Raw genomic sequence first — 14834 nt, forward strand, 5'->3', positions numbered from 1 at the left:
CTAATAAATTATTTGAAACTTGGTTTAATGTTCATATCGAATATCTTTAGATAAAACCAAGCTTGAAGTAGTATTTTTCATCATAGATAAGCAGGCACAAAAAGTTATTGACAAAATTTATTCACTCCACATGGATCTCATCCGTTAAGTAATATTTCTTTATATATTGGGTCACTTACCATAAAATTAATTTATGGCTCATTTATTCGAAACATGTCGTTGAACAAAGTTGATTGATTAAACATGTTGATATCATTATTTGATATAGCGACACCAAAATAAATCATATCATACCCATAAGTCTGCAGACGCGACTGCTTCAAACGTTCTTGTGAGGACTCCATGGTCACTTCATATATACGGCCATTTCTCGTCATCAATTGTTAATTGGACTTGCTTAAATTTGGCTGCTATTTTAGACGTCGCAAGTCACATATGCCAAAATCCAATCCAATATTTTAATAGATTCAGAATAAATAAACGTTCATTGGAATTTTTGCAATTTAAGGAGAGATGAATACTAATAAGTCGATATCTGTTTATTGTAAAATAGGAATGGGTGTGGGTCGACGAGTTGGGTCTAGTTTCGACCGTAGCCAGCTGTAGCTATGAGAATAACATTCAGCTCCATTCCGTCTTGAATTTAGCCTAGTAGTAATTAAGTTTAAAGTGGAAAAACACGAAGTCTACGGAGAAAAAGGTGAAATTTGCAAGACTGGTACACCCGAGGAAGAATCTAATCGTGAGTTTCGTGTTCTTGTGAGTGATGGGGGATGAGAAATCTTTAGGGATAATGGGGAACAGCAGCAGAGAAAGGGATCGAGAGCTTCTGATACCGGTGGCGGATTCTATTGACCACCATCAGCACCACGATGACGACGGCGCTTCCTCGTCCTCCAAGCCCTCCCCCTCTGCTTCTTCCTCTCACCATCATTCTGGCTGCGAGGTATTATTATATTTATCATGTTTTTGTTCAAGTTTCCCATTTTAGGGGTTTCCTTGTTAGTACTAGTCGTTTGATTTATTTGATTGGATGGACTTTCCGGGAAGTGGTTGTTTTTGGGTCCTCTTTAATTATTTGCTAAATTTGGTGCATGTGTGCTTAGCATTAAGCACTGCGGTGTTCAGTTATTACGATTGGAGGGCTTGTTTGATTGCTGTGACTGGAAGCTTGGTGTTTTCAATACACCGTCAAATAATTGGGGAAAAAAAAATATTTGTGAGATATCGGTTGATTAAGTGTAGATAGTAAAAGGGTACTGCCAAATTTAGTTTCTTAGCTTTCTGTAGTTCGATTCTTCGGTTGTGGAATTGAATTATCATGCATGCAATAGAACCTCGACGTCAAATGCTTGGTCTAGCTTTAGTCGTGGAAGGCGGACTTGTTTTTTGTTTAGCTCAACGTATTCAGGGCGAGAGTGATAACGTCGCAGGCATGTGAAAGGTTCAATTGTATTTTGTTTTGTTCATCTGTTCCAAATTAGAAGAGAGGAGAGGCCCCATTATCATCAGTTTTTCAGAAATGTTTTAAAAGGTGGTTTAGCGATTTATTGGCCCTGTGAATTTAGTTTCATGAGGAAGAACACTTGAATTTGGAAATATATTTGTTAGGTTTGTGTGTACCTTGGGCTTGCACCATCTGAGTCATGTCAATTTGTTTTCTTTTGGCAAAAAGTTAGGAAAGTAGTACCTCTATAGAATCTGTGATTCTTCCTGTGACGGACATTGAAACGCTATCATCGGTCTTGCTTACTGTGCAGGCCTTCTACAAAGTTGTGAGGAGCTGGGCATCAAAGAAATTTATGACTGGATGGTAATTGTTATAAATCCCTGTTGTATGCAATTTGTGTGTTAAATTGTAAGGATAACGGAAAACATACAATTTAAGGATCTGCTTCGACATTTAGTTGTTTCGGTAGTTATGCTGTTGCATTCTTTGACACCTAAATTTTTTGTTCCCTTAGTTCTAGTCATCTTAATTTATGATGTTTTCATAAATTATTATATCGTAAGTTAAGGCCTTTCTTGATTTACTAAACAAGCTAAGGAGGTTTGATCTGTTCATTGATGTCCGTGTGTCAAATAGAATGTGCAAGATCTTAGGTCCAAAAGCAAGATCGTACAAACTATTTTGTCTGAGTTAGTAAATTATTATTGCAAAGGTGGAGGTGATGCAAGCCAATGCCAATGCTCGGTGTGAGGCTTTATAAAAAATTCTCAACTCATCCTCTTCACCAAATCTCATCTATTTATTTACTACAGATCATTCATCTTTAAAGAAAAAGGTCTTTAAATTGTATATAAGCTGATAGCATTGTGAATCGAGCTTGTTAGGCTGTGATACGTGGAATTTATGTTGTGTGTGTGAGAAGATGAGTTACTTGAGGAACAGAAATACAATCTTTACTAGAGAATGAAATAATTTCTTTCTAGAGTGATCCTTTTTGTTGGGACTGATTTTTCTTACTATTTTGATTTGCAGTGTCATCCTCCTTCCTATAGCAATAACTTTCTATATTACATGGTGGTTTATTCGTTTTGTGGATGGCTTCTTCTCTCCAATTTATGCACAACTAGGGATCAATATATTTGGTAAGCAGGAATAGTAATCATTTTGACGCAACGCACTGATTCTGTGCATTAATGCATTTATTGCCTATTTTAATTTGAGTTATCTCGCTGAACCATCCATTCGAAGCTGTAATATGTTGTTCGTTTTCTTTATGGCACCCTCTGTGGCTGTATCATATATCTATGGTTAACAACTTGGCATCCAGATAAATATTTTATGTCTCTCAGTCTTTTGGTGCATTGACATTTGCTACATGTTATGTTTAGGTCTAGGATTTGTTACCTCAATCACTTTCATTTTCTTGGTTGGAGTATTTATGTCATCATGGTTGGGGACTTCTATTCTGAGCCTTGGAGAATGGTTTATTAAGCGAATGCCATTTGTTCGTCATATTTACAATGCCTCCAAGCAAATTAGTGCAGCCATATCTCCAGGTACACTTTTTTCTTGCATTCTTTTTTGTTGATAGACTTTCTGTTTTGGCACGGATCCTAGCTTTTCCAATTTGATTGCAGATCAGAACACTCAGGCTTTCAAGGAAGTGGCCATTATAAGGCATCCACGTATTGGTGAATATGCATTTGGGTTCATAACTTCATCTTTGACCCTCCAGGTCTCCCATGTTTTGCATCCTTTTCATTTAGCATTGCTATGTCTTTTATTTTTGTCTTCAAACTTGTTCCTTTTTAAAAAAAATCTGAGTTACATTTTGTGAATATTAATAGTTCATTTCTCCGGCTTATCAAGATAATCTGATTGTCATTTCCTAAATATTTGTTTACATATTTGCTCTATAAAGACCTTAAAAATGATGGTAGAGAGATGTCCACTTCTAGATGCTGATGTAATAACATTTTACCACTTGACTTCTGTTCTTATTGTTAATTGTGATATACCAGTCATCTCGATGTAATGTTTGTTTTTTTGGATTGTTGCCTTGTGTGTACCCCTCTTGCTAACTTCTTTTCGCACTGTGAATCTTATGATAAAAAATTGAAATAGTGGGACGAGTAGGAGTCATTACAATTTTAGAGTGTTTTAGTTTCTCTAAATTGTTTTTTTAAAATTTGGACTTGCATTATCTATTTCGTAATCACTATCATAATGGCATCTCCCTTATTGTGATTGTGGAACATAATCTATGCATATTGCTTTTTCTTTTTTTAGTCAATAGATCCATTGTTTTATGTCACAATTCACATAATTTCGTCTATGATTCCAGAATTATTCAGGAGAGGAAGAGCTATGCTGTGTTTATGTCCCAACAAACCATCTTTACATTGGTGATATATTCTTGGTCAGTGCCAAAGATGTTATAAGACCAAACCTATCTGTTCGAGAAGGGATTGGTATGATGTCTGTGCCATGTGTCTTCTGTCTGCTAAATTTTATCCTCAACTTATTTGCCTTCATCCGATATTTTACTTTTCATGGAGGCATTTCAATACCCAAGAGGGCTTATGTTTCTATTTGACAAGTGTGTGTGTTTTATAATTCTTGGATCTTGGATAGCAGTCTAACACAGTGTTGGCCAGAGATTTAGTAATTTGAGATGCCTATAGGTGCAGCGCTCAATAGATTAAATTTTTTATAATTATCTCTGGGGAAGTTAAGATAAGTTAAAGTCTGGATTTTTGAACTCAAAGGTCCAAATGATAAGAGTAAGGATAATAAATGGCTTAATAACGACTAGAAGGGCCAGAAAAATGTTTGTCCTTTAAAGCACACTTGATTTATGAACTTTCAAAGACCATTTTAGAGAATACCCCCAATAATGTCCTTGCTAAGTATGACTTTTTTTTTAAACCAAAAATGATAATTAATTGTTTGAAATTCTGTACTTTCTTGACATTATTCTAAATGCATAATATATGATTTTTAAAAAAAAATATGTATTGAAATATAATCTTCAGGAGGAGATAAGTAAACTAGGACAAAATATAAAAAAACACGTTTTTTAATAATTGGAGGTGAGGCTAGAAAATGATGTGATTTAAAAGTTTGGATATTGATTAGTGTCAAATTGTATCTTTGCCACTCCCTTTTAGCAGGTTAATTGATGGATTCTTAAATTCAAGGCATTGGTGAAGCTTTTTTGAGTAAATGTAAGATGATACCATTGCAATAGTAGACGAAATTTTACAAATTTGAATTTGCTTAAAAAAACTCAGAAAAACATCATATTGAAATTCAATAGATGATGTCTGTCGCTACCATGCTGCTGATAACTTCAAATCAAGGTGATAAATACCCATAAAAAACTTAGAAGGTATTTTAGCTTTTATTGATAAACACTGCTGCCCTGCAATAAATATCTGACTTGACATATCCTTGTTACTTGTTGAGATGTAAATCCTTGATATTATTAGCTCAAGAATGCTCGAGGCCTAGTAATACTTAAAAAATAGTTTTTCATTAGCATTGGTGCACAACTGTATTTTTAATATTTGTTTGTTGTGTGCAGAAATTGTCGTGTCTGGTGGCATGTCAATGCCCCAGATATTGTCTACCTTGGATCGAAGAATTATTCAAGTCGATAGAAACTGAGATGCATGAAAGTGGATGTGGACGTATCATTTTCTCTACTTCAGCACTTTACATGTTTGTAGATTAGGCGCTGGCATGTTGTCATAGTTTACTTGGGATAATATCTTAAAGTGATAGATTCCTATAACTTATGTGACTATTATCCAATGTTTCAGTTATGCGAAATTATAAGGACTCATTTTGTTATTTTCCCTTGCGACGGAGCGCAGTTCAGCTCTCAAGTTTATCAAATATATTCAGCTCTCTAGTCCTTGATTTCTTGATGGTTTCTGGTAAAACGTTGTCTATATCCAAAATTTTACAAGATGAGTCGTATGTTTCTGGTTAATGACTGGTCCTCGCTCACTATTACTCGGGAAGGAACGACTAAATCAGTGTGATAGATAAAAAAAATTCATCAGTCCAAATGCGTAATACATTCTTGTTCATCTACATGGAAGTAGTATAGTGGAGACTATTCCGATTTCTCCACATGCATTGCTGTTTAGCTATTCATCTCCGTTTCATATCAAATTATCAATGTCAGTTTATTCCATCCATAGAACTTCGTGATAAGGGCACGTAATTTTCTTATTAGCCGATAACCGAGTCGAGATAATGATTTTAGTAAAGAGATTGGTTGTGAATATTAGCTTATTCAAGTATAGTTTGGTTCGTTTTTTATATAAAAATTGGAACCAAGCCACATATTATCAGTTTACAAAATCTCAAACTAAACAAAACCATGAATTTCATTTTGTTTAGGTTTGGACCGGTTTTGATTATTAATTTCGAGTTTCATGTGAATCAGAGCATAAAACTTGAAAAGGTGGCAATTGACTTTTGATTGAAGCTGAGTGAATATTTTATTTGATCCTGTCCTAAAATAATTACAAGTGATATATGATATATGATACATTAAAATACTTATACAGATTAAATAATTTTGAAACTCATAAAAAGCTTAAATTTTAAGCGTTGTAGTTACTTTTATCGAGCTAAATTATGCAATAAATAAATTCTCAATCACTAATAATATAACATAAACTAAAAATAAAATAAAATAAATATATATCAAAGAAAAATCATACTAAATTAACATAATTTATTTTATATTTTTTTATATTAATGTAACCAAACCAAATTTTTTAGGTTTGGTTGATTTTAAAACCAATGGAAACTCTGATTGACTGAAAATCAATCAAAAACATATGTTTTAATTTGTTGTTTTACTTTTTTTTTTATTGGGACACAAATATTATTCCATTTATTTATCTTCAAAATTATCAAATATCAAATCATACTAGAACATATTCAAATGTATATTCCCGAGTTGAATTTGAAGTAAATTATTCCATTCGCGAGTTTAAAAACTTTAATATACTCGTTAGTATTAACAAATACTTTCAGAACTAAATAAATTTAAGATCTCAAGGCGAATTCACATACTGATTGATAGAATTTGACCAAGAGAGAGAAAATTATCCAATTAAAATAAAGCCTTTCAAGTATCCAAGTTTTAGACTTAGAACCAAGTTTTGTGAACTTGAAACTAACAAAGAATAAATAATATTCGAATTGCACACTAGTGGTTAATAGTAGATTTTTATACCATATTCATGTCTATAAGCTTGATCTTACTACCGATTCTAGTTCGTCTCATGCACCATGGTAAGGGCATAACAAATTTTTCCCTTAATAGTCTAACTAAAGGAATTGCACTATTTTGCATATCATCGATAAATATGAAATTTACATCTAATTGATCAGTAAAAATATAATCCACCCACTCATAATTTCAGTAGAGAATACATCATCAGCTACACGAAAAAACTTTTATTTTCTAATAATAACATTTGTAATTCTACAAGTGCTTCGTTGAACTTGTTTTCGGAACAAACCGCCACAGGTCCACAGCAACATCAACTTCCTTTTTCTTGTGAAATTTGTACAGTTGGGGAACATCGAATCGGAGCTAAGAAAGAGAGGGTGGTTCTCATCAATGCAAGTTGTAAAAAAGCTAAATTCAAAAGAATATATTTAGACACGGGTGCATCAAGCTAGCAAACTACCAGAGACACAGAAGTCAATATTAGATACCTCACACAAAACTTCTGCACTGACTGCATTATGCTCTCGCAAGGATGTTCTCTTGACATGCTGCAACCAGAATTAATCAAGAAAGGTAATAAAGCACTGTATTATCAGCAATATCGTGAGAAACGGTTTGATTTGCTGCTAATAATGTTAATTTATGAATAAATTTAAGCAGAAAAAGGATGCTACATGCAGATAAGTTGAGGTAGAAAACTTGACGTGGAAAGCCCCAAACTTTGTATGTATCAAGGAAAGTGGTGCAGAAGTGGAGTATATGCATGCACAGGGAGCCCAAAAGCCAGAGCGCAAACAAAAAGAAGCTAACTTAAACTTAGGAACAAGCCTGGAAATGTTCCAAGACTACATAACAAATATGTTAACCCTCGAAAGTTTTGTTACAACTGGACAGGGTGATAAAACTAAGACAATCACAGACAAAAAACAAAAACACAACCCATTCTGCACTCAAAATTAAATAATTCAACATCCCTCAATTCTAGTTCGGTGTATGTAAGGTTGAGAACACAAAGCTGATTAGCCACCATCAACAATCTTTAATATAATTGATGAAAAGGGACAATTTGTTTGCTAGCCATAGGGTGCCTTGCAGAGAATGAATCCAAAAGGCAAGCAGTTAACTCGGTCATTCAAAAAAGCAAATTCTCAAAGCTCTGACAACAATGAATAGAATCTAATTTATGATTCATTAACAAAAATTGCCATGACAAGTGACTGCAATTTAAAAGACAACATGAAATTTAATCACAATTAATTGCATATCAAAAGATGAAAACAAATTCAAACATATATGATCCCAGCTTCATGAAAAACTCAAGCTTACGTCTCTTGTTGTGCTCTTGTGCAATGAATAAACTGCTTGAGAAGCAACCTGACATGTTGATATTTTTAAAAATTAGATATATCAAACAAAAGAAAGTAGCCATGGAGGTCTCCTCGCAACATTAATACGAAAAAAAACACATTGTGAAACTGTAGCTAATGGTTTACCTTCAAAGCTGTGGAGAGAAATTCCATGTCAGCTCCTTTCTTTCTAGTTCCAAACGGAGGATTCAGTACAACATTATCCACAATTCCACCTATACAAAAAACTCTGGTCAACATTTCAATCAATTCAAGGATGACAACACTTCAACTTATTTTGCATTCACACGTACATTTCTAATATAAATGCTCAATGTCTAAAATCACACATACACCTGAAAACAATCTTTGTCGTCTAACAATTTAAAAGGGTCTTCCAAGCGAATTCATCGAGTGTAACAAAGATGTATTAATTAAAGTAGTTTTGTATTTTTGTTAGGTGGATGCAGAGAAAGAACTACCTCGCCATCTTAAGTGCCTTATATCACATTGGATGAAATCCACGTCTAACTGCAAATACAATTCATCACGAACAGAAAAGAAGCCATGTCAACCTTTCAATTCAATCACATAAGAACAAGTTATGCCAATCAGGAGAAATGTGGCCATTTCTAAAACAACGGCAAAATAAACGAAACTAACAAATCTTAGTGCATACTAACCAACTTATTGTTGGAATTTGCATAAATTCCAAAACATGCACAGCTGAAACTAAAGAATGAAAAAATAACTTTCAACACAAAACCTCAAAGCTTATATGAAGATGATGCCTTGAAACTGCAATGCCTAAAAGAACAATGCCTAAAAGAAAAATGCCTACATTTGTTGCTAGCTTTACAATGAACACACTTATAAGTTTTAACCCTCTTTCCTTAAAAAATATAAGCAGTTTACCAAATATCAACTGTTTAACCATGGCTTAGGATCTTGTCTAAGAACTTGAGCGGTAAATAGGCAATCATAGATAATCATTTTGGCCAATTGAAACATATTGAACTGTTTCATTTTAACCAGTTATCAGATGTTGAGCTCTATCGATAAACATACATCAAAGACCTGTCAGCTCAAAACCGGGAAAGCACATGTAAAACCAGACCTCAAGTTCATCTGCATTTGAGGAAGCAATTTCTATAGATTCAGCATCAATATCAATCCCAATAACATGCCTGATCAAACAAACCAAGGATCAACATCTCGTATGTTTCAAAAAAAAAATTCAATCCCCGAGCTGGAAACAGATAGGTTTAAGATTTATGTACTACAACATAAACATGGCACATAATCAGAAGCACTAAAAGACAACTTATTCACTTACTTTGCACCTAAAAGAGCAGCAGCAAGTCCTAGTGTACCGCAGCCACAACCAAAATCTGCCACAACCTTATCGTTCACATCCCCAAATGAATTCTCCGCCTGATTTTGTGCAAAATACAAAATCCATGCATAATCAAAAGGTAGCTATATGCCTATATACAACATTAACATAAATGGCAAACAAAATAGCATAAATTCAGCATATGAAGAAAAGGGTGTCCGCTAAAAGCAGGATAAAGGAGAAGAATCAAAAAATGGAGAATCTTTACAGTGTAGAGCAACCGAGATGCAATGTGGGGTCCTGTCGGATATTGTTCCAATTCAATCTGTTTTTATCAAAGGAGACTCCAATACTTCAATTCACAGTTAACACAGAAGCCCAAAGATAAGTAGAGAAATTCAAGACCTTTGGGTTTTCGAACTGTTGCAGAGAACCGAGGTAGCTCTCCAACTGCTTTAGCTTCATCTCTCTGTTCGGGAAAGCCAAGTGCGTGCCCTAGTATAAATATTTATGCAGATTTTTTGAGGTAACAAAATATTGAATTAAAATTCCTCAAAAAAAAATTTATTCAAATTATACAAATTATAGCAAATATAATTGAGAGATAAATGGTAATCTGGAATATATTTTACAATAAATTTATAAATTAAAAACAAAAGAGATACAGTTTTGATCCATAGACTGATTTCAAAACTACAATAATTATATTTCGAAGATTAGTTTTAACTCATATAAAAACCTTATTTTATCTTTCTCAAAAATATATATATTTTTATTAAAAATGCAAGCCAATGAGTTTGAATTGGATATACTACTTATAACAAACTGTTCAAAAAGACAACACACACACATATATATATATATATATATATAGTTTTGCTATATTGTCCGATCCTGTCGATTTCTGTGTCGACGACACTTACCTATTGAATGTTATGCACATCAAAATCATATATCCAATAAGTGATTCTCAGTTACCTCATTGACGACACAAAAATTTGTACGATTGGTGGATATGAATTTTTTGTTTTTATCTGAAGTGCTCATCTCATTCTTTATTTAAATTTTACATATATATATTATTTATATTTATGCATAATATGTATTTAATATATTATTGTTATTATTTATATTTATTCATAATATGTATTTAATATATTATTGTTTTGATTTATATATAATTTTTATTTATCATAAATAATAATTGATAAAATATAATTAAAATTTTATAAAATTTAAAAAGAATTAGTACATCATTAAGCAATGTGTAATGCCCGAGAAATTGATTATTGTAATCTGATATGATTTGTTGATTAATTAATGTGATTATAGATGGAACGGATTAGACCGGGGAAGGCGGAAAGGAGAGTTGAATTATGTGTGAGGATTGAGCCTCGCGCATATGCGCGTTTATGTCGGGCGCATATGCGTGGAATGTGCAGAGAACCTCGCGCATATGCGTGACTTGGATCCGCGCATGTGCGCGCATATGCGCGAGGAGTGTACATTGCATATGTGCGAGTTGTGCGATGAATCAAGTGCAATTCTAGAGAACCTCGTGCATATGCGTNCCATCAGAAAGAATCGAGAAAAGTTTCTGTGAATGTGTTGAAAATTCTTACGCATTTTTGTGAAAGATCCGGCCGTCAGAATTTCAATCCGACTTTAGTACTGTGTTCCTATCGACGCAGGCTCCAACTGGACGTAAGTTTTGTTACATTTTGATATGTTTTGAAATTATGCTATTGTCAGAATTGAATATGATTCATATATGATGTTGTTGACATGCTAGACATCATAGAATCGAAGTCAGATTAAGAAACAGATTGATTACGGATTTATTATGATGTTTCAGATTATATTGAGTGGTATTGGACATATTTGGATTAGGGTTGGATTACAGATGGTATTGGATATTGAGTATAGATTGTAACTGTTATCTGTTGATGTTGTATTAACGGGGATATCGAGATTGTCCCGTTATGCCGTTGATTTTGAGTTAAATCCAGATTGATCAGATTGATATTGATTTGAACAGTATATTGATATGGGATTAATTGATATTGTCCATTGCCAGATCGTGTATTGGCAGACTTTGAATTCAAGACGGGAACGTCGTCAGAACTGCAACAAAAGAAAGGTATAAGTCAATATGATATTGGGAGATCGACTCAAGTAGGAAATACTTGAGTTTCCCTAAATCACATACTTATTGTTATTATATGCATTGATTTAATTTGATATGCTTGTTCTATTGATTTATAGAGAGTATGTATTAGACGAGTGATCTTGTGACAGAAGTGCCAGATAGTGGTGGGATCGCCACGGGCACATTGCACGATGTCACAAGATAGTGTATTGCCGATAGTGCCACAGTCTGTGACGGATAGGTCAAGACACTAGATGTTTGGTTATATCGACGTGGATAGAATCGGAGTTTCTTCTATTACTGTTGGTCGATATAGGAATACCATCGTCTGGAAACCGGGATCCCTAGACTAGGATTGAGTCTAGTCTGAGACGTGGAGTCACGAGTCTGATTGACAGTTTTATATTGATTATGTTTTCAGATTTTGATATATATATTACTGTTATCTGTTACATGTTTTATATTGTTTATATGATTGCATGGTTCGTTGATTTATACTGGGATTTTATTCTCATCGGAGTTATCCGGCTGTTGTCGTGTTTGTATGTGTGCATGACAACAGGTGGGACAGGTTCAGGGTCAAGGAGATGAAGAGAGATCGTGATACTTGTACTTTAATACTGATATGTATATCAGAATGATTACCCGCACGTTCCACATGTGATATTGTATATAAAAAAAAAAATTAGACCATGTTTATACTAATTGATTAATTAGTCCCAATAAGGATTAAGAACATGATTAGCGTCCGGATCCCCACACAATGAATTCTAGAAACAATTCATGAAATACAACATAAGATAATTAAATGCATCGTAATTGATAAATTACTTTTTTATTGATCTTGAATATATGATATTCAAATATGTTCAACTAAGTCGATTATAAGATAATACAGTTGACTATCACGTAACTCGCAATTTCTCCTTCTGTATTATTCAAAATTCTTGTATGTATGATTGAAATTTCTTCGACGGAGGATCTCCTTCATCATCATTCCAATTGACTCCTATACCCCTTCTCAAAAAAAAAAAAAAAAAAAAAAAAAAAAAAAAGAAAGAAGAAGAAAGTGGTAGGATGCATGAAAAAACTAAATATCTAAAATGTAACTTGTAGGAAAAAAATTTGTTATAAAAAAAATTAACATCAGTTAAAAATCATTGATTTTAATTTATTTTAGTTTTGTTTTTTTAAAAAAAAATTTAAATATCCGAATTTTAAATTTATGTGTTTTTGCATAACATCCCAACTCCAAATTGATAAAATGCATGAAGTGTTTCAAGCAAAATTTATCTCAAACATTCAAGAACACAAAGCCTAGCCTTTTGCCATTTGAATCACAATGTAGCGATACGCAGTTCGCCATTTGATGATCTTAAAAACCACTCTGACAGTCTCCCCAACAAATCCACCGTTGCAAGGAAATTGCGCTTCTGTTATCAAATTCTACCAATCTGAAACAACTCCGCCAGGTGTTTGGCCATTTGATTCGCACCCATTTTTTAGAATTATACCCGGCTTCATTCCATTAAAACAACATCAGTAGATCCCTACGGGAGATTAGAATTAATCATACACGGAATCACTACATGTTTACATAATGATGTGTCGCGCTGGACTCACGTCTGATCAATTTCCACTTCGGCCTGCGGCAATCTGGGTGGTTTGAATTTAGCTTAACAATTGCACAAGTTTGTGTTTCAGGTAAAAGGTTTTGTAAGATCTGACCTTCTCATGATGAATTCCCTTGTAGACATGCATGGAAAATGTGGTCGAATGGACTTGGCTCGTACGGTTTTCGGTGAAATATTGGAGGAGAAGAATGTGTCCTCATGGAATTCTGTAATTGTTGGCTATTCTACGCATGGGCATGTGAGTGATGCCCTCGAGTGTTTCCACTGTATGACAGAAGCTGGCATCAGGCCGAATCACGTCACTTTTTTTGGAGTATTGATTGAGCGCTCGTGTGCACGGGGGGTTGGTCCAACAGGGGAACATTATTTCGACATAATGACAAAGATTTATGGGATTAGGCCTTTGTTACCCAGTACTACGTGGATTTGTTCGGCCGTGTAGGGCTGCTCAAAGAGGCCGAGTCTACTGTGGAGCAGATGCCAATGAAAGCTAATGTCGTCATATGGGGGAGTTTGATGGGTGCATGTGAGAACTATGGAGATGTGCAGATGGGGGAATGGGTGAGTAAACATCTGGTGGAGTTGGAGCCAGAGAACGACGGGGTATTTGTGGTTCTCTCGAATATATATGATAGCCACTGTATGTGGCAGAAATTATGAAGCGGATAAAACTGGCCAAGATTCCTGCTTATAGCTTGCCTGATGGTTCATACTGAAACCATATGTTAATTTGTTTATTGGAGTTCGACAGTACTAGACTCGAAAAATAAATTTTTTTCGCTGAAGCTCGATCGATTAAGTTTGAGTTGATGATGAGCTTAATAAGTGTTCCAAATTCTAGCTCGTGGCTTGCCGTTACAGCAGGATAATTTTGATATTGTAATGAACAAAAATGATGAGCATTTTATCGAATCAGCTTGATGAAAAAGGTGTAAAACAAAATTAAGGTTGCTTGGAGGAGGAAATATAATCATGTATTAAGATGGGCGTTATGATTTGGGCCTGGTTGAAGTCCCATTTTAGCCCAAGTCCGGGTGGATAATTATCTTTTCTTTTTTAAAAAAAAAAATCTAAAACTATTTTAACTTAGCTTGATATTGTATTATTGCACCATTTCAAAAAATTATGAAATGATCACTGGAAGTTTTGTTTGAAACTCTTCAACTTGTTTGTACTGACAAAATGGAAATGATTCTCAAACACACAATATCAACCGTCATTTGAAATTCATTTATCAAATTAAATCAATATATTACGTATACCAGGTTCGGATGACATGGTTTTAACTTTTTTTCTTTTTACATTTTTTAAATATTCAAAATTTTTATTACATGAAACAACATATGAATGTGTGGTTGTTGCAAGTGTAATTGTCGACCAACTGAAAGTAAGGAAACAAAAGAGGTGGCATATTGACTTGAGTAGAAGAGCCAAATTAAATTTAAAAAATGCATGATTTATATTATTAGTTAATTCTTTTTAAATTCAAAATATTTTGATTTAAAAACCAACATCCCCTCGTAGTTAATGTCTTCTTTCACCATAATAAATTATATTCATTATTCATCCATCAACAGAAATTTCCAAGGCAACAAATTAATAAGAATTATGTCACGTAACGGCATATAGATATATATATATATATATATATATATATGT

At 33.9% G+C, this 14834-nt stretch overlaps 2 protein-coding genes and 1 pseudogene across 3 annotated transcripts; 2 read left to right on the plus strand and 1 right to left on the minus strand.

The window, feature by feature from the left end:
* Positions 1–554: 554 nt before the first annotated feature.
* Positions 555–5366, plus strand: LOC140971389 (protein CONTINUOUS VASCULAR RING 1-like). The gene is made up of 7 exons (XM_073433639.1): positions 555–946; positions 1761–1813; positions 2483–2592; positions 2839–3006; positions 3088–3185; positions 3795–3921; positions 5037–5366. Exons 1-7 carry the CDS (start codon positions 767–769, stop codon positions 5117–5119), a joined length of 819 nt encoding a protein of 272 aa, XP_073289740.1. The 5' UTR covers positions 555–766; the 3' UTR covers positions 5120–5366.
* A 1434-nt stretch (positions 5367–6800) lies between these two features.
* LOC140971388 (uncharacterized) lies at positions 6801–9929 on the minus strand. Of its 2 annotated transcripts, none has more exons than XM_073433638.1 (9): positions 9798–9929; positions 9661–9717; positions 9393–9457; positions 9174–9243; positions 8539–8587; positions 8204–8292; positions 8037–8084; positions 7199–7258; positions 6801–7073 (listed from the first exon to the last, which is right to left on the minus strand). In XM_073433638.1, exons 1-9 carry the CDS (start codon positions 9855–9857, stop codon positions 6963–6965), a joined length of 609 nt encoding a protein of 202 aa, XP_073289739.1. In that variant the 5' UTR covers positions 9858–9929; the 3' UTR covers positions 6801–6962. The 2 variants fall into 2 exon arrangements, with proteins under 2 accessions (XP_073289739.1, XP_073289738.1); XM_073433637.1 differs by having other exon boundaries at positions 9393–9490.
* A 3244-nt stretch (positions 9930–13173) lies between these two features.
* LOC140958252 (pentatricopeptide repeat-containing protein At1g77170, mitochondrial-like) lies at positions 13174–13891 on the plus strand (annotated as a pseudogene).
* Positions 13892–14834: the final 943 nt, after the last annotated feature.

The sequence above is a fragment of the Primulina huaijiensis genome, chromosome 2 (genome assembly GCF_012295235.1).
Source record: "Primulina huaijiensis isolate GDHJ02 chromosome 2, ASM1229523v2, whole genome shotgun sequence".
Classification (NCBI taxonomy): Eukaryota; Viridiplantae; Streptophyta; class Magnoliopsida; order Lamiales; family Gesneriaceae; genus Primulina; species Primulina huaijiensis.